The 19,605-nt window shown below is 40.5% G+C and overlaps 1 protein-coding gene across 22 annotated transcripts in view; it reads left to right on the top strand.

Moving 5' to 3' along the window:
• EPB41L2 (erythrocyte membrane protein band 4.1 like 2) overlaps positions 1-19,605 on the top strand; it is a 248,869-nt gene that overhangs the window by 169,328 nt on the left and 59,936 nt on the right. For all 22 annotated transcript variants that reach the window (XM_034765679.1, XM_034765670.1, XM_034765657.1 and 19 more), the window contains one exon: positions 392-434. In XM_034765679.1, coding sequence (XP_034621570.1) covers positions 392-434 — 43 coding nt within the window. The remainder of the gene's footprint in view (positions 1-391; positions 435-19,605) is intronic.

Consider the following 19,605-nt stretch of genomic DNA (forward strand, 5'->3'; position numbering starts at 1 on the left):
AAGTAAAAAGTGTTGCATAATCTCTCTGTGTGTGGGCGGAGGGTGAGGAAAATCAAAGCACAGTTCTTGATGGAAAGTTACAAGTTAACTCAAAAATTCTACAGGGTACTTTCAAAGTAGAATATCAGAAGAATGTACTGTACAAGTAAAAAGAACAGGAGTACTTGTGGCACCTTAGAGACTAACAAATTTATTAGAGCAACACGAAAGCTTATGCTCTAATAAATTTGTTAGTCTCTAAGGTGCCACAAGTACTCCTGTTCTTTTTGCGGATACAGACTAACACGGCTGCTACTCTGAATACTGTACTAGTATTTATTTTAATTCATGAAATTATCACACTCGTTCGTCTGAATTATTTCCTTATGTACTGATGTTCTTCCTTTTTTAGAACTGGTTAGATTCTTCAAAGGAAATCAAGAGGCAAATTCGAAGTAAGTACTCCTGTATTGATGTTAAATTCTTGAACTTAATTTTCTAATACAGAAATATATTTTCTCAAAGTTAAACTTTTTAAAAGAAATCTTGGATATAGCAGGAATGGTCATGATGAAGATTTTTAAAACATGATTTCTACTGACTCTACAGTCCCATCTACAGATAGTTGAGGAGCTATGTGAATGCACAGTTGTCTGCAATGGTAGTGGTGCCCATGGTATAGCAGATTTTTTTTTTATTATCAGGGTGAATAGGATTATGCAGGTCTGTAAATGTTTTAGGCTTGGATTACAACATCGCTCATTAACCTAATTAGTCAACAGTGTGTTGTGATGACACTGGCAATAAATGTTTTAAACATACGATCCCCTACCATGGTGAAGAATTGTGCACTATCACAGTTAAATCTTTTGCCTGGTTATTGGATGGGTTTGGACAGTTTACCAGAGATCTAATGATATTAGCCTATTTCAAAGCTGTCATGATATTTAACTTGCTAATTGACTTTGTAAATTTTATACAGTTACCAATCAGGTAACTCTGGTATTTGCAGTATTCAGAGTGCTTCCTATCATAATTATAGGAAAAGACAAGGGAATCCTAGTTACTTTAGTAATCACATCCTTTACTTAGGCAAAGCTTTTCAGTACTAACGCTAAGTTTAGAGCTCTCTTCTCCAGCTCACCTGGAGTTGCAATTCTGGGTGGTAACTGTCCTGGTAACTTCAGGAAAACTCTTCGATTTAGGGAGTCATGTATGTAGGTTTACCTGTTCGCATGATCTTATTAACTTGACTCCTGTCATCTTGATTTCCATGCTTAATCTAAAGAAAACACAGAAACAATGATTTAATTATTATAGAAGGATATTGAACTATAGAAAGGTTTTTTCAATGTCAGAGCTGTGTTTCTAATTCGTTTTTAGACCTGGTGTTTTATGCATATGTGCCAAATGCACCCTACCCGGTAAACAGAGGAGCAGTCATCCCAGAATATGGAATTCGGAGTGAATTTCTCCCAGTTCTCTCATACAATAAAAAGAAAAGGCAATTAAAAGATCCCTATTATGAAATATCTGGCCTTTTCCAAAATTATTTTAATTAAGTTTCAGTAATTTTTAAACGCATAAATTGTTGAAGGAGTTGAAACAAATTAGTGTTAGTAAAATGGAATAAAAGATGGATATAGATTTTTATTGTTGTCTATACTTACAATTTTCTATCCAGTTTATTGCTGACTGTGCTGAGATGTCACGCGGTCATAAGTACTCCATAATTACTGTACTTGATACCTCCTAAGGTGGTGATCAGGGGTTAATCAGTAAAATGGGTATCTGAACTTTTCCGTGTCTGTTAAATGTTAGTTGTGTTAAAATGTGGCCTTCAGTGACTGCTGGGAGACATTTTATGTAACTCATTAAATGAAATGTCTCTTGCGAGCATCTTGTGTATCAAATGTTGTCATTATGATGCTTGCTTGTTTATATCAGCCTTTGAAAGACTTAATTTTTTAACACCCAGGGAGTCTTTAAAGACTCCCAATGCTTTTAGCCACTGTTTTTGGTAGAGGTTTTTCTTCTTCATGCTAAAGACCACGAATGTATACTTCAGCCTGCTTTGCATCGTGGAGGCAGAACCTGACCCATTAGTCACTGGCAGCAGGGAAAGGCCCAACTTCCTGAAATTCCCTCTAGGCTTTTTTCTGCCCCCACTTGACCTCCTTGCTGCAGAGCTTTTCTGAGGAAAATTCAGAACTTTCACATTTTTAGACTAGCAATCAGTTTTTAAAAAGTGGGATTCAAATCTGGCTCATGTAGATATGAGGCTTTGGGATCAGACGTTCACACACATCCGTTACCAGTGATACAATTGGAAACTTTATGAGAAGCTGTGGCTATTCAGAGTGTTCAGAAAAGTCCTCTTACAATCCTGGCTTCTGACAGACTCTACAGAAAGGCAGTCATGCAACAAGATCAAGCAGTCTGGGAAGTACAACAAAAGAAAATGTCTTTCTAGCTAATAGCTAGAACAAATGGAGGGTCAATAACTACCCTCTTTTGCTTTAGTTATCTGCAGTTCTCTCAACCAGCCCTATTTGGCGCTAGAACCCAAACTGGTGCCAGGCTCCCTCAGTTTGATTAAATGAGGTCAGTAGAAATTGTCTAGAGAGAATACCCTGTGGAATCGTGCAAGAATTCCAGGAACAACTTTGTCCCATTCCCAATCTCAGCAACCAGGTGAAAGGCCATGGCATGAATTAAATCATCTATCAAGTGATTTATTTCTATTTCAGGTTGGAGTACACCTCTACTTTGATATAATGCTGTCCTCGGGAGCCAAAAAATCTTACCGCATTATAGGTGAAACCACGTTATATTGAACTTGCTTTGATCCACCAGAGTGCGCAGCCCCGCCCCCCCGGAGCACTGCTTTACCGCGTTATATCCGAATTTGTGTTATATCGGGTCGCATTATATTGAGGTAGAGGTGTATTACAGGCTGTCCCTATCCTATTTCTTCCTCCGGATAATCTCGGGGACACGGCACAGGGCCCTCTCTGAAATATCTAAATAAGTTCCTAAAAGAAGCTTGCCTTCAAAATATTCCCATTTTACCATCCTCAGACAATGTTTGTTCTGCAAAAGGCTGGCAGCCTTTTTCTTTTCTCTTCTTCAAGCATTTTTACATAGGCTCCCAGGGGGTAGCAATAATATTGGCTTTAGGGAAGAAGGCAAATTACTTTTCTCTTCACAGACAATTTTTCTGATCAGGATTCTCTGCAGATAGAAAGCTGAAGCAAACACACAGTGATTTGGTTACAAATTCAGTACAAACAAAAACATGTGGTGTCAGGGAAGTCAGCCATAGGCTTGAACTGAAGATGAATACTATCAGGTACAGGGTCTCATCTCAGAAGAATGTTAACATAAGATGGAAGGAAGGAAGGAAGATGACCACAATGAAAAACACGTGTCACGGAAACAAACATCCAGTTCTTATTGGAATCCATTTTGAATTCTGAAATCGTGTGTCGGTACGCTTCAACAATCCAGAGTTCATATGATGCCTACCCAGTAATCTTGAGTATCCCCTCCACATCTCACCCTATCTCTTCCATTGACAGAGATTTAGCTCTAGTTGTATATTCTCTAATCCCCCAGTGTTTTTATTTTGAAGGGACCTTCCCCACTCAGTTCAGGGAATGGTTACCATAAAAAGAGAGTACAGTGTCCACCAACTGGAAAAGATGGCATCATTAAGGTCTCAGGGCACTGGTCCTCCCATTGAAAACAGATGTGTTCTGGTCATGACAGTCAATGTTTCTGATTGTGTTCTTCCCAGTTCTTACGAAAACCCTATCAGCCGTACCCCAGAGAGAGATTCTTCTGTCCTGGCCGGAGCAAAATGCCCACCAAGGGGGAAATAAACACCAAGACTTGCATGTCAGAAATCGGATTAGCAGAGTTGCTCTTACACCCAGAGGTATCTGAATCATCATAAGTAAAATTGGTAGGCTAGTGATCAACCTCTTTGTATCTAAAAATGGTAAATAAAATGTCCTGGAGCCTGTCTGTGTGCCAGGACCAGAATGAGAGGTGGCAATGACATCTTGCAAAATGAGCAAAGCCTTCTCTTCTATAAGTCTTTTCAGCTTGACCATTTTTCCCAAACCAACACAAAAATAGGAATGAGAGAGTAGCAGTGAAACTGTTTATGCTTTTCTGGCTGAAGAGGTTATGGTTCTGAGGCCTGAATAAATCTAGCATTGGATTTTCAGAGGAGGTCTGCTATTGCAAGACTGGTCCTCCAGCTGGGATTAGATGGTTTCAAATGAACACTCGATTGAAGTGAGTGTTGCTCTGATGGACTCCAAAAGAGAAGTCAACCAATAGAACTTATTCTACAGGCTGGTGCAAAGTCCACAGTTTAATTACCATATTAAAACTAGCAAAACGTATCCTTGACAGAGGTGCTGGAACAATTTGTATAGTGAGGGTGCTGAGAGCCATTGAATCAACCTGTAAATCCTGTATATGATGGAAACTATTTTAAGTCAGGAGATGCGGCAGCACCTGTGATCCTTGAGTTCCCCCAGGAGTGCTTTATGGTGGGTGTATAAGAATGTCCATGCAAAAAGGTCATATCTCTTTAGTATAATATTCTTGGCACGCTCAAAAAGAGGAAGTTTTGTACAAGTCCCCATATTAAATACTTCCTTTGGATAGAACTTCATTCAAACCCCACAAGGTCATAGAGTTGCTCTTTACAGCCATACTTGAATTGGACCTCAGAAGGAGATGTGGTCTTACTTCCTATCCATTACAGTAGGCCTGCCAGGGGCTCCAATCAGGAGTTTATTTGAAGTTGGGAAACCCAGTATTGTACTTTTAATTCAGATAGGTAGTCCTCACAACTGTCATGGCATTCATTCCTTAAGTAAATTAAAGAAAATTTCCTCCTTCGATTCAGTGTGAGGGCAGAGTAGTCATGTCTCTATTGAGATCTGCTTGATATCCACTAGTTTACCAAGTTCTGCTTATTGGTCATCCATTCTTGCTCATTACCATTTCCATTCTTTTGACAGAAGTCATCTCCTCCATATCTTAGTGCCCAAGGGGGCATAGAGAAGATTGATTACATACAATCTACCTCATTTTGGATGTCCATATTTAAAGGATGATCATGCTTCCCTCCCTGGAGGCACACTGCTATGAAAAATCCATTTTAACAGATCTGTGGACCTTAGCATGAAGAGGAATAGAACAGTTTTTGTGCTTTCCTGACAGTTTCCTTCCTTAAAGTAATAAGGTCCACAGATCCCACCCACACTGAAAAGAAATGGATCATTCAGAACAGAGAGAGGATTTCTGTTAATTGTTGTTTGGTGTAATAAATCCTTTTCTCCAGGAGGAGAAATTGTTGTACTTTTTCCTCAAAGTATATTTAACACAATCTATCATTTAGAAAAGTAAATTTGAATTATCCTGATTGTGGAAGTTATCTCAACTGGATGGAACATGAAGAGGTGGAGCATTCCCCTGCTGCGAGTGGGTGACAGTTCTGGCTCTGCCCTCAACCTGCAAGCAGGCTGAAGTATCCATTGTAATAAATTTGTGGACCTTAATTACTTGATAGGATAAATTTTACTAATGTGGAATCTCCAGATATTAGGTCGTTCTTCACTGTCAGTATTATTGCATCATTCGTAGACATACCATGTTTTGGAGTTGGTAGTTCAGAGTCTAATGTACAATGCATGCCACCTCCTTTATTTCAAGGGTAATACTAATAAAAGCTTGATCATGCTCCTTAAGTCATGATAAAATTCCTATTGTACTAGAACCTCAACAAGCATAACGGTATACTCTTGCCAGTATTTTCATTGTCTCCAGCTTGGAATGTTCCCAAAAGCCTATACTTTGTTTATGGAATTCTTTTCTGTTAAGATTGAAAATGGTGATAGCAAATTGAGAATAAAATATACTAGTAAGTAAAAGTATATTGTATATAAACTCATGTCACTTACTACAGATCCATTAATGCTATACAAGTAGAACAAAATTATTTTTAGTTAAAATAATTCAGTGTTTGTAGTGTTGCATAAAATTAGGGTGACCAGATGTCCCATATTTAAAGGGACAGTCCTGTTTTTTGGGACTTTTTCTTATATAGACGCCTATTATCCCCCACCCCCATCCCGTTTTTTCACAGTTGCTATCTGGTAACCCTACATAAAATGTCACTCTGGAATGTGCATATTGGGTAATGTAGATTTGATGGGGAGATACGCTAGTCAAGAATAAGATTTCAATTTCTGTACTTGAAAGAGAAGAGCATTGTAAATTATTCCAGGGGCTCACCTGTGTAATCTTTTCACCACATGTCACCAAGTGAAAGCACCTGTAATTGACAGGAACAGTGTGTTCATCACAACTTTTAATTCTGATATTTCTCCAAAAGCTTTACATTTGCACTAATCATTTTTGCTATGGATTTCATTAATTCCAAAAGCCCTATAATTACGTTTAAGAAAACTTGGCTCATTTTCTACTGAAGGAATGAAAATTACAATGGATTCTCTACAGACCATGTCGTTTCATTTCCTCTGGTGAATAGATTATGCTGAAAATATAGCTGAGGTACAGTCATTTGTGTAAATAGATTCTGGCCGATTAAAATGGCATATGCATTAATTTATCTACATATTTATATACAATATGTAATTAACCTTCCACCTACTAATAAAGAAAATGATTCATTATATTATTTTCTTTGAGTAATTGCACATGTCTGTTTCACTATGTGCATGCCCAGTGCTCCAGCGTCAGATCCAGAACAGTTGCCAGATCTAAAATGTATAGGAAGGTGAGGCTCTGTCTCATGGAGGCAGCCCTGCGTCCACCATCAGAGCCTTCCTGCTTCTACTTCAGTCAGAAGTGTTTCTCCAGACATTGCTGCATCTTATTGCCGCTCTCCTTCCCCAGTACCTCCAAGAAAGCATTGACCTGGTGCTTTGAAGGACTCATCCACCAAGAGATCAAGGAGTCTGGTACCATCAACCAATAAACAGGCTGGAAAGAGGGTAGTGTGTCCTTTGAGAAGAGGTGCTCCCTGATGTTGTGGCAGCATCTTATGTGGGGTTATCAATTCTGGCACTGGTGGTGCCTGTGAAGTTGAGACTGATCCCTGCTGATGTACCAACCCGTTCAATGTAACAACAGTGTCAAGGGATCTTCTTGATACCACAGTTTGGGGACCAGCAGTACAGGAGACCTCTCATCTGGTACCAATGAACCCTCAGTCTGCATCAGACTTGCCTATAGGTAGAGATCAACTTCTGGTACTGTGGCCAGCATCCGACCCTCTTGCGCCTCCTTGCCCTGAGCTGTCTAGAGGCAAGACCAAAATGCTTCCTTCAATACCATCATTTCCGGTCTCAACAGTGGTCCTCGGCACTTGGGGGTACCACAGCCCCAGCCGGTAGAGCCCTGCAAATTCATGGATATAGATCTGCATCCACGGATACAGTTGTACTTTTTACCACAGTGGTGCCCAAACTTTTTCTGTTGCTGCCCAGCCCTTACCAGTAATGGGAATCTGTCCATGCCCCCACCTCTATTACTGCATAGTTGGCTCAGGAGAGGAGCTTGGGCTGAAACAGAGCTAGGGGCTGAATGTTCCTCTGCATTCTCCTATGGGGTGCGCCGCACAGTTTTGGGAGCACTGGTTTACCAACTTGGATCAGATGCAGATCCAAATTTTTGAATCCATGCAGGGCTGTCACCATGCAGTCTGGTGACTCAGGCTGTTCTTCAGAATCGGAGACTTAGTCATGTGTGTCTTGCTCCCAAGATAGGAGGCATCACTCTCCATCATTGAGGGGATTTTGTCCTTGGTATCTGGCAGAGGTTCCATGTTGATCGAGGGACAAAGAGGTTGTGGTCCATGCCCTACCAATTGCCATATTGGAACCCAGGTGGTTTCTTCTCACCACCAGATCTTTCCTGCACCCTTCTCCCTCCAGGTCTCCTAGTAGATGCCACGATAGTTTGTGTGAAGAGGCTTGGGAAGTTACCTCTAGTACCAAGTAGGGTGCTGAGCAGGCCCAGCAGAATCTCCTTTGGAGGAGTTATAAGAGGCTCCACTGAACCTGCTTTGTGTTCCTCTTCGTCATCGCCCAATGAGGCTGTGGTATCTTGAGTGTCTTTGCTTCTTCAAAATGATTACGGGGCCTGTCAGGACCTGTTCAAGAGGATTCCTTCCTCCCTGGACATACAGGTGGGGGTAATTCAGGAATGCTCCTACAGGTTGATGGACATTTTGGGATCAGAAGGGATATACTAAATAGCTCTCCTTATAGATGAGACCATTCTGGAACCCATTAGGATTTTGTGAGAAATCCTATCTTCTCTGTCGCCAACAGTCAAAAGGACTGAGTGGTTTCCAGTTTTGTATCTTGAATCAGCAATCCTAGCTGGGTAGATTAGATATCTATCTCTGGGACAATGATCTCAAGTTTGCAGACAGGTTACCAGGGGATGTCAGGCAAGATGTTCGGGCAGTAGTGGAAGAGGGTAAACTGCTGGCTAGGACCTCTCTCCAGGCTTTATTGCATGGGGCAGACTCTGTAGCTAGGACTATGGCATTTGCAGTAACAATGTGTAGGTGTTCATGGCTTCAATCATCATGTTTTCCACAGGAGGTCCTATAGACTGCTCAGGATCTCCCTTTTGAGGAACAGACCTTCGTTTCTCAGCAGACTGACAAGATTCACAGTCTCAAGGACTTTCAGGCTACACTGAAGTTTTTGGGGATTTACAGTCCACCCCCTAAAAAGAAATAATTCCTCCCCTCAATCATTCTACTGTTACCAGTCCTTTATGCCTAGGTAGCCTAAGCAGTCTAGGAGGAAAGGGAAGAGTCCTAGAAGGTGACCACTAGATCCTCAATTTTCATCTTCAGCAAGCTCATGTAGACAGCCTGGAAATAGCAAGCAGTCTGTTTGACTGTCTTGTCAGATAGCTTACTAGTTTGCTTTATGACAGCTTCTCCTATCCCATTTTTTTCCACCAGGTTATCCCACTTTCTGCATGTTTGGACCCACATATTAGCACAGATCAATGAGTCCTAATGGAGGAATTTGGATACACCCTTCAGTTTGTTAGTATCCCTCCCCCCAACCCATTTTCCTGTCCCTCTTCAGGGACCCCTCTCATGGACACAGTGGAATGATCCCCTGCCAGTTTCCCCTCTTCATCTGGAAGAAATTTGGGGTCAAACTTTAGAGTGAAGCAAGGTGGAAGGGTGGGAATTGCAAAACACTTCTAATACTCAAAGTCCTATTTAAATGTGGATGAGCATAATCTGATTTTCACATTCTAGTTTACAGAATAGTTCTGGTTTACAGATGTTGAAGATTTGTCCACTGTACTGAAGTAATTGTGGAAGAAGTTTGTTTCTTTAATGAATTGATACATTGAGTGACATTACTTTCTGTAACTAAGAGCAACAATGGCTAGAGCCCTTCAAATCTTTGTGCTTTCAGAAGTATCTAATAAGGATAGAAATGGTATGAAGTAGCATGAGGCTGGGCAGAGCAATGCCAAAAAGGCCAAAAGACATCTCTTCTACTTAGCCATCTACTTCTAGTTTCCACTGGCCCCACTTGGCAAATGCTGAACATTATAAACTTTTATATACAGGTTTGCACTGGAGATGAACTTCTTTAGTGATCCACAGTGAGCATTTTTTTAGTTGTCGAAACGTACTAGATAGAGGCTATTCTGGTTGTGTAGATGTTTTTAGAATTTATCTAAATTGGATTTATACCATGAGCACTTCTTACGGTTAAGACATTTGCTTTTGTTGTTATTAGCACTGTAGATGTTCATGATGTATAAAGGTAAAAGCCTGAATTTTCAATAGTGTCCACTGATTATGGGTGCCTCAGTTTTTGGGTGCCCAACTTGAGACCCCTTAAAAGGGGCCTGATTTTCGGAAAGTGCTGAACACCCACATTTTATGTTGGAAAATCAAGGCCTGTTTAAGGTTTCCTAAATTTGGCAGTCAGAATCACTATACTTTTTTGAAAATTTAGGCCATGGTCCTTGCCTTCTGGAAATAACTTTGGAAGTAAAAATCGAGAGCCAATAAACCACGTGGGTAAGGGTTGGGCAGGAAACAAACAATTTTTGAATAGTGGTCATGATGAAACTTGCTTACCTTGATTTACACCAGGGGTTCGCAACCTTTGAGAAGTGGAGTGCCGAGTCTTCATTTATTCATTCTAATTTATGGTTTCACATGCCAGTAATAAATTTTAATCTTTTTAGAAGGTCTTTCTATAAGTCTGTAATATATAACTAAACTATTGTTATATGTAAAGTAAATAAGGTTTCAAAATGTTTCAGAAGCTTCATTTAAAATTAAATTAAAATACAGAGCCCCCCCAGACCGGTGGCCAGGACCCGGGCAATGTGAATGCCACTGAAAATCAGCTCGCGTGCCGCAGGTTGCCTACCCCTGATGTACACTATTGTGCTTGTTGTTAATGCAAGTCTCCAAACGTTCGTATGGGCTGTTAAAAGTGTTGGTAGGTGGGTGGTTGGATGTACAAGTGATGAATTAGATTGGTTTCAGCCTTAACTCTAAACTCCCCCCTCCCCCCCCCCGGAAGAATATATCAGCCTTTTTTGTGGAATGTGATTTGAACATGGTTTCTTTTAGATGTATATAATTCAGATAGTGTGTTTAAGTGTTTGAAGCCAGAGGTGTTGCTTCCTTTTTACTCATATAACACTGACCTCCTGACTCCTCTGTCAGGTATCCTGACTAGAACACATTTCAACTTCATTTGGAAAATCAGCTGTGTGAGAGAATTAATTCTTACAAAAAATTTTTTATGTCAAACTACTTTTAAAATAGCCACCATGAACCAGATATTACTGGGCCTGGTTTTGTCTACAGATCTGTGCACAAGTCTCGGTGTAACTGAATAGAATTGGACACACTATGTCCAGTCAGTGCCTTTCAGTATTAATAACAATGGAAAGAGGTTCACTCTTGCACTTTCATCCTCAGTTTCTTTATCCACTTAGTTATAGATGGGTGATGGGATTGCAGGTATGTGAAGGTACAAGGCCTCTGCTGATGTGAATTTAGGGAGCCAAAGCCCTTACATTTCTTAAATTTCTTCCCTATATGTGTGGAAAACCCACATAGATGAAAATCTGGCCCATACTTAAGCTATCTTCACATAAACTTTGAGGCTATCTTGTCAAGGACAATCTGAATATATTCGCATCATTAAAGCAAACATAACCATATTGCAGGTTTCATTTGATGTAGGCTCTGGGAGACGGTTAACAGCCAAATTAACAAATGGGGCTAACATATCTCTATCTTGCAGCATCATCTAGATCAAGAGTTTTTAGCAAAACACTAAAGGAGATGTTATAAAGTTTTGTGGTAAGCACCTCTATCTGACAGGAAGTTGAGGAGATTTGTACAGTAAGAAAGCAGCATTGACTGAACCCTTTTTTTGTATTTATTAATTATTCCAAGCCAGGCAGAATCCTGTCTGGATACTGGATAAAGTAACTTTAAAAATAACTAGATCACTTTTTAACTCTTTTGGGAAGCAAAAGGTAGTTAAGCACTGGAATAAAGTGCCTAAAGTGATTGTGGAATCTGTTATTGGAGGTTTTTAAGAACAGGTTAGACAAACACCTGTCAGGACTGGTCTAGTTATTACTTAATCCTGCGTTGAGAGCAGGGGACTGGACTAGATGACCTCTTGAGATCCCTTCCAACCCTACACTTTTCTGATTCTGTGTGCTTAACTTTAAACCGTGAGTAGTCCTATTGAATTCAATGAAATTACTCGCATAGGCACATGTTTAAATGTTTTGCTGGATTGAGGCCAGCGTTCATGGCATCTTTCAGAATCATTCAAGCATTTAAACTGGTAGTGGCAAAATGGATCAGGGATCATCTAGGGAGCTGAGGGTGGCAACAAGCAGACAAATACATATGTGAGTGGTTTCAGCAGCCGGACACTTCCCTTCCCCCAACCCCATTCCCTGGCAGTCGCAGGAATTTCCTGCAGCAGAGGAGGAAATTTGGAAACTTTCCTTCTGCCCTGCTGTTTCTCTCTTCCTTCCCCTCTCCCAAAACTCCACTGGCCAATAAGAGGCAAGAGTGAGTGACAGCCTTTGAAACCTGACTTAGCCTTTTCAGGGTCCCCAGAACTTCTGTCCCTTGGTAGTGCTGGGACAGGATTTACATTTACACCCAGTGACTAGATACAGGTTCAGAATTGTAAAAGGGATGAAGGCTATGGAGATGGGCAGGACTCCTTTCTTTTGTAGCGTGAAGGGTTCGGGGGTAAGAATGGCTGGCTGGGGAACTACAAATGAATTTATTCATTTGTAAGTGCAGTTTGAGTATGGAAAAATTCTACCTTAAATAAATAAATGGAGATATCCTATCTCCTAGAACTGGAAGGGACCTTGAAAGGTCATCGAGTCCAGCCCCCTGGACCTAGCACTAGCAGGACCAAGTACTGATTTTACCCCAGACCCCTAAGTGGCCCCCTCAAGGATTGAACTCTCAACCCTGGGTTTAGCAGGCCAATGCGCAAACCACTGAGCTATCCCTACCTTGGTTCTGTAAGGGTGAATTACAATCGTGTTAGCAGGCATACCGTAATGTCGGCTAATCTCCTTTGCTGCTCAGAAATGATGATGGATAAGAAAGGGTAATGCCATGATTAATTAGGTGAAATGAAATCAAACATCACATCAAATTATGTTTACTTCACAAATAAAATATTAAGTAAGTAACACTAGTGTAATATGTAGTCCATGAGTTGGGAATTTTGCAAAACTTTATATTACTTAGAGTTACTGGTATATAAATGTTTCAGTTTAAACTCAGCTGTAGCTGATTTTCATTTAACAAGAAGAACTGTGTGGCTAAGGACCTGTGCATCAAGTTGTATACAAAGAAATTTTGCTTTCTATCACATCTTTCTCATAAACTTTATCTCAAAGGCTTTGTAATGTTAAATTTAGTTGAAATGAATTGGTGTGAAGAGGAAAAGAAGATTTTAAGAGGTATAGACAAAGGAAAACCTCTGCATTTGAGAGATTAATTCAGATGAAGTGACAGATAAAGGTAATCAAAAGAAAGGAGAAGTTGCTTTTTTTTCATCAGCCGTGTTGAGACTGTGAATAGAGAGGGACTGGGGGAAGGGGGGAGAGAGACAGGGTCCATGAGGTAGGCTGGATTAAGTACATGGAGGGTCTTAAGAACAAGATATAGATTGTCTTGACTCCCTAGATCAATTTCAGGGGCAATACATTGCAGAGGGGAAATTTCCTTAAATTTGTGTGCCCCTTTTACAGTTGCCTGTGTGCCATTAATTTATTTGTTCTTGCCACATTACCACAAAACTATTAGTTGAGCCATAAAAATAGCATATACACCAACAGTAAAAGATACAAGAATGCCTTTATTGGGATAAAACACTGATTCTCCAGTATGGAGATGGGATGAATCATGTTAATTGTGCACTGTTGGTTATTACATTCTTTTCCTTGAAGAATGTGTCTAATGTTGCTTCTGGAGCATTTTTGAGGTAGCAAGTTGGCTAGACAAATTCTTGACATTTTAGTAGGCCATACTAATAAGCACCAATAAACAGAGAGCACTAGTACAGACAAAATTCTAAATATCATTTAAATATCAACATTTTTTACCTTGCCCAGCAGTTTATAATGTCAGTATCACAGTATAAAGTTTTATACAGACAATCAAGTTTTTGTGTGCTTTTGTCACGTTGCTGTACATATGAGCTATACTCGTAGACTAAGTCAGACGTACAGAAACAGACTGTACACAAGCAGTTTAATACATTTAGTTTATGTTCAAAGGAAAAACAGTTTCCTATTACCATTTAAAATATAAGAAGGCCAGCAATTCATACTGTGACCAATGCAAAATTGTTAAATTGTCAGTTTCAAACAGCTTTACTGAGTTTTGTTTGTGGCTGTAATAATAGTCTAAATAAATTATGGTAATTTAGCATGTGTACTGAAGATGTATACCCCTGGAATTTCCACATATCCCATGGATTCAAACTCCAGGAGCATTTTTGCTAACAGTGTTTCACTTAAAACAAACAAAATCTAGACCCAGGGGTAGGCAACCTATGGCACGTGTGCCGAAGGCGGCACGCAAGCTGATTTTCAGTGGCACTCACACTGCCCGAGTCCTGGCCACCGGTCCGGGTGGCTCTGCACTTTAATTTAATTTTAAATGAAGCTTCTTAAACATTTTAAAAACTTTATTTACTTTACAGACAACAATGGTTTAGTTATATATTATAGACTTATCGAAAGACCTTCTAAAAACGTTAAAATGTATGTCTGGCACATGAAACCTTAAATTAGCGTGAATAAATGAAGCCTCGGCACACCGCTTCTGAAAGGTTGCCGATCCCTGATCTAGACCTTCTAGTTACAAAGAGCCTTCTAAGAGCTGTGCTCTATGCTAGAAAAAAATCACATTGCTAACAGGAGCCAGCAATAGGTTAAGCATCAGTTCATCTACACCTGATTTAACTGCAAGTATAAACCATTAAAAACTGATTTGAGCATCAAACAAGTCTTCACTATATTTGAGGGGTTCAGATGCTGAACAGTCCCTCTTGTCCCCCCCCCCCCCCCCCCCCCCCCCCCCCGGTCTACAGTTGCAGATGAACTGGGTGTCAGGAATGGGTTATTAATTTATTTGTGTAGACCAGACCTAAACGGCAACCAATTCACTCTTCTAATGCTAAGTCTGCAGTTGGAACAGTGAAACAATACCACCAAGAGATGTCAGTTGCCCTGTTCGTCTCAAGAGAGGAACTCTTTCACTTCTCTCAATAGTTAACTTAGATGTCTAATAATTATTTATTATTTTTTGTTCACAGAAAATTAGTATTTTCATAGCAGTACAGTTAGTTTTCTTATGATTAAATTCTCTGTACATTCTTTCAGTCCATGTACTTCTGTAGTGTTCTTACTTACCTTTGTTTTTCGTTAGCAGCTTTTTTTGGTTTAATCTGTAGTTTTCATGCAGTATTATTGTAAGACTGTACTCACCATTATTGACTTTTCTCACAAAAAGACATATCAGAAGCCTGGTATATTTGAGCTACTAGTGTATTGCCTCTCCCCATAACTGGAATGAAATGTTTATATTCATTGTTCTATCGGCTCATGCTGATAGATTTTTCCTTTTGAGAGAATTAAACGTTAACTATTTTGAATTTATGCCAGTCCCCAGGGAAAGAATAGATTAGCCTGTTTCCATCAGTTATGGCTTTCGTTCAATAGTGCTACATTAAAATGGTGTTCCGATTGTATGTGCATTTGACCCATTAGTTACCATTAGACATTTTTTCTCCAGAGACACCTTTTGGACTTGATCCTGTCCTGGCTTAGTATATGCATCACTGTAAACACGTCAAAAATCCTTGTTGTTCTAAGGATGTTTTGTGAATAGAAATATCTTGTAAGGTATATAAGAATGGCCACAGTGGGTCAAACCAAAGGTCCATACATCCCAGTATCCTGTCTTCCAGCAGTGGCCAGTGCCAGGTGCTTCAGAGGGAATGAACAGAACAGGTAATCATCCAGTGATCCAGGTAATATCTTTTAATGGCATAACTTCTGTTGGTGGAAGATACAAGCTTTCGAACTACTCAGAGTTCTTCAGGTCTGGGAAGAGAAATCAGTGTGTCTGAGCTAAATACAAGTTGGGACAGATAGTTTAACGTAATGGGTAACACATGTTGGGGTGGGCAATAAAGATTATAACGTTCTGTAAAAGAGGTTTGGAGTTAGGCCATTAAGAGTGAGCAGGTTTTATATATATTGATTATATTTTCATCCTCTGGACAAAAGCCCTAAATTCTCATAGATTTCCACCACAACTTCAACAATTACCACACATCCATCAAACTCTCTACAATGTTTCCACAAAGCATCAACTCTGGATGCCACAGTTAACTTCAACTGTGAAACCCTACAAATGACTATATATAAGAAATGCATGGATCACCATGCTTACCTCCACAGAGCCAGTAAACACCCAAGAACACAAAGGAATCTGTTCTCTACAGCCAAGCACTTAGATACCACAGAATTTGCTATGAAGAGAAAGTCCAGGATGTACGCTTAAAACCACCACATTAATCAAGGATACCACTAGAGAAGAAGATTGCATCATGGAAAGGACCACCCAAAAACCCTGGAAGAACCCACTTCAATACAGGGGGCAAAAAACCACCGATAGCACATACCTCTATCTGTCACCTCACACTGGAATCCATATGGGGTATCATCAAATAGTTGCAACCAATATTTGATGGGTCCCACATCCTGAAAGAAATCTTTGCCACACCCTTCTCTTCTGGCCTTAAAACAACCCCCCAAACCTTGCCAAGCTAGTCATCAGAAGCAAGCTGTCCACAGGCCAGGATGCACCAACTAAAAGTGGCACCAGACCCTGCCAGAAAACAGATACAAAACCTGCAGACATATCTCCACTGCTACAATGATAAATACCCCCCCTACACAACACCTTTCAAGATTCATGGGTCCTACACATACTTATCACATGTGGTGTACCTCATCCAGTGCATCAGATACCCCAATAAAAATTATGTGAGTGAAACCAGACAATCACTATGCTCTCAAATAAGCTCTCACAGAAAATAAGACACAAAACCATCATATCAGCTATGGGTGAACACTTTTCACAAAATGATCACCACATATCTGATCTTTCAGTACTTGTCCCAGAGGAAACTTCCATAAGCACTTCAAAAGATGAACCTGGGAACTTAAATTCATAATGCTGCTAGACACCATGGACTTAAGAGACGCTGGTTTCATAGCTCATTACAACAATCTGACATACATCTGCCAGCTGACTCTTAATGTGGTCTTTTATGTAAACCTCTTTTACATAACAATCTAACACTTATTATGCAGGCCAGCTCAAGCAACCTCCTACAGCATCTTACCTTTATGCTTAACATCTGTTGCGACTTGTATTTAGCATAGACACTCATATTCCTTTCCCCAGACCTAGGGCATGTCTACACTACAAACTTTTGTTAACTCAAGTTAGGTTGACATAATCTGCCACAGATAGTGTATTGCTTGTGTACGTGCATGTGTACTTGGCTCCTTAAGTTGGTGCTGTGCCTACTCCACATGAGTGCTTGTTTCAATGCACAGTGTGGTGCACAATGGGTAGGTATCCCAGTGTGCTACTCGCCACCATCCAGCGCACTGTCTTTTGGGAATTTTGGCAATGCATAGTGGGGCAGAAACGAGCTTCACTGGGATGACTGGAATTGTGAGATAAAGTTCCCATCGTGCAGCTTTTTCCACCTCCAACTGCCATCTTTATTCCATAGTTTTCCACACCTATTTTTAAAATCCCACAAACCCACATGGGGCTTACCACTGTCCACCATCTCTGACAAAAGTGTGGAACCTGTACAACTCTGCTCTATTGTCATGAGCGTTGCAAGCACAGGATGCGTGAATCTCCAGTATTTGCAGAGCTGCAGAAAGAGCTGTGGAGAATGACGGTTTCCTGGAGGGCAAATTGCTGTAGGACATAGCGAGAACCAATTCAACATTGTTGGCATAGATGCTGGAACTACGAGGGATCCTGGGGGTGCTGCCACATCCCCTGGCTTGAAGTGCTTTCCATTATGTACAGGGTTTACAGTTTGGTTCACTGGCTCTCAGAACCCGCACTATACAAATTGTCCCAGCATTCCTGATTGGTGGTGGTGGTCAAAGAGTGGTTGCAAATGGTGGAGTACTGCTTTTTGGGCATGAGAAATGAGCACTGACTGGTGAGATCACACTGTAATGTCACTGAGATGACCAGAAGTGTCTGCAGAGCTTTTGGATGTGCAAGGCCACATTCCTAGAACTGTGCACTGAGCTTGCCTGAGCCTTCCAGCATCTGGACACCAGAGTGAGAGCTTCACTGACAGAGGAGAAGTATCAATCACACTGCGGAAATTTGCAATGATAGATTGCTACTGGTCAGTGGGAAATCATTTTGGAGTTGGAAAAATCCAGTGTGCAGGCCATTGTCATGCAAATGTGCAGGGCCATTAATCATCTCCTGCTATACAGGACTGTGACTCTATGCAGCTTGCAGGATATAATGGATGGATTTGCAGTGATCGGATTCGTGAACTGCAGTGAAGTGATAGACAGCACACACACTCCTATTTTGGCACCAGACCACCTTGCCCCAGAGTACATCAGCAGAAAGGACTATTTTTCTATGGTTATGCAAGTGCCAGTGGATCACTGGGGATACTTCACTGACATCAGTGTTGGCTGGTCAGGGAAGGTGCCTGACACCAACATTGTTAAGAACACAGGACTGTTCAAAAAGCTGAAAGCAGGGACTTGCTTTCCTGACTGGTGGATTTACCATTGGCAATGCCAGTACTGATCCTGGGAGACCCAGCCTACCCTTACTCTACGGCTCATGAAACTGTACATTGGTGACCTCAACAGCACCAAGGAACGATTCAACTCTACTGGTTCAGCAGGTGCAGAGTGGGAGTTGAATGTGCTTTTAGTCGTTTGAAGGGGTGATGACGTTGACTCACAAGACTGGATCTCAGTGAGAAAAATATCCCAGTGATTATAGCTGTCTGCAGTGTCCTGCATAGTATCTGTGAAGCAAAAGGAGAAAAGATGCCTCTGGGTGGAGGGTAAAGTTGGAACATCTGTCTGCTGAGTTTGAACAGCCAGATACAAGGGTTATCAGAAGAGCTCACCGAGGACCTGTATGGTTCAGGAAGACTTTGAAAGAGCATTTTAACAGTGAGCCATAGTGTTGTGGTGTGCTATGCTCTACCTGGCCCTGCAGTGTGGTGCTTGGAATTGTGTGGTGCTTGGTGCAAATTTATGAATAGAACACTGACAGTGTATCTATTAATTTTGTGGTGCTTGCTATATGATGATGACACTATTTGTAAAAGATCCTATGAGTTGTGTCACAGTGTTCAATAACTAAGTGGGTGCTTTCAGTACCGCCAAGTATTCAGCAGCATATGTTGGGAACTAATAAAGATGAATTATTTTCCAAACAATATTTTGAGTAATGAAAACACTTCAAAAATTCTGTACAAGTTAAAAACAAATGTTAAAAACTTAATAAATTCCTGGATCAGAGCTTAAAGGGGGTGAGACGTTAATGTTCACTTACGTCTTCCAACATATGTTACCTTTATTTTGTTAGCCCAAGTGTTGTGTTATCTGTACTCATTCACTGTACATAGCTATAGTTTTAATGATTTATAATGATCAAATTGCTTAATCTCACTATTTATAATTACTCATTTTATATTTCAATGTTATAAGTCAGTATACGAGGAAGAGTTATGGGAAACATGATTCTTTAATGTCAACATTTCCTACCTTCTTTAAACATGAGTTTTTTCACCCAAAGTCCAGTTTTATTTGTGAGTCATTACAAAGCAACTTCGTTAGAAATTTTCCTGTGAATGCATTTTGAGTGGTGTCTCGATTTTTATGGTCTTGATAGTTGCTTTTAATGATACCTTAACA

This window comes from Trachemys scripta, chromosome 3, assembly GCF_013100865.1.
Source record: "Trachemys scripta elegans isolate TJP31775 chromosome 3, CAS_Tse_1.0, whole genome shotgun sequence".
Classification (NCBI taxonomy): Eukaryota; Metazoa; Chordata; order Testudines; family Emydidae; genus Trachemys; species Trachemys scripta.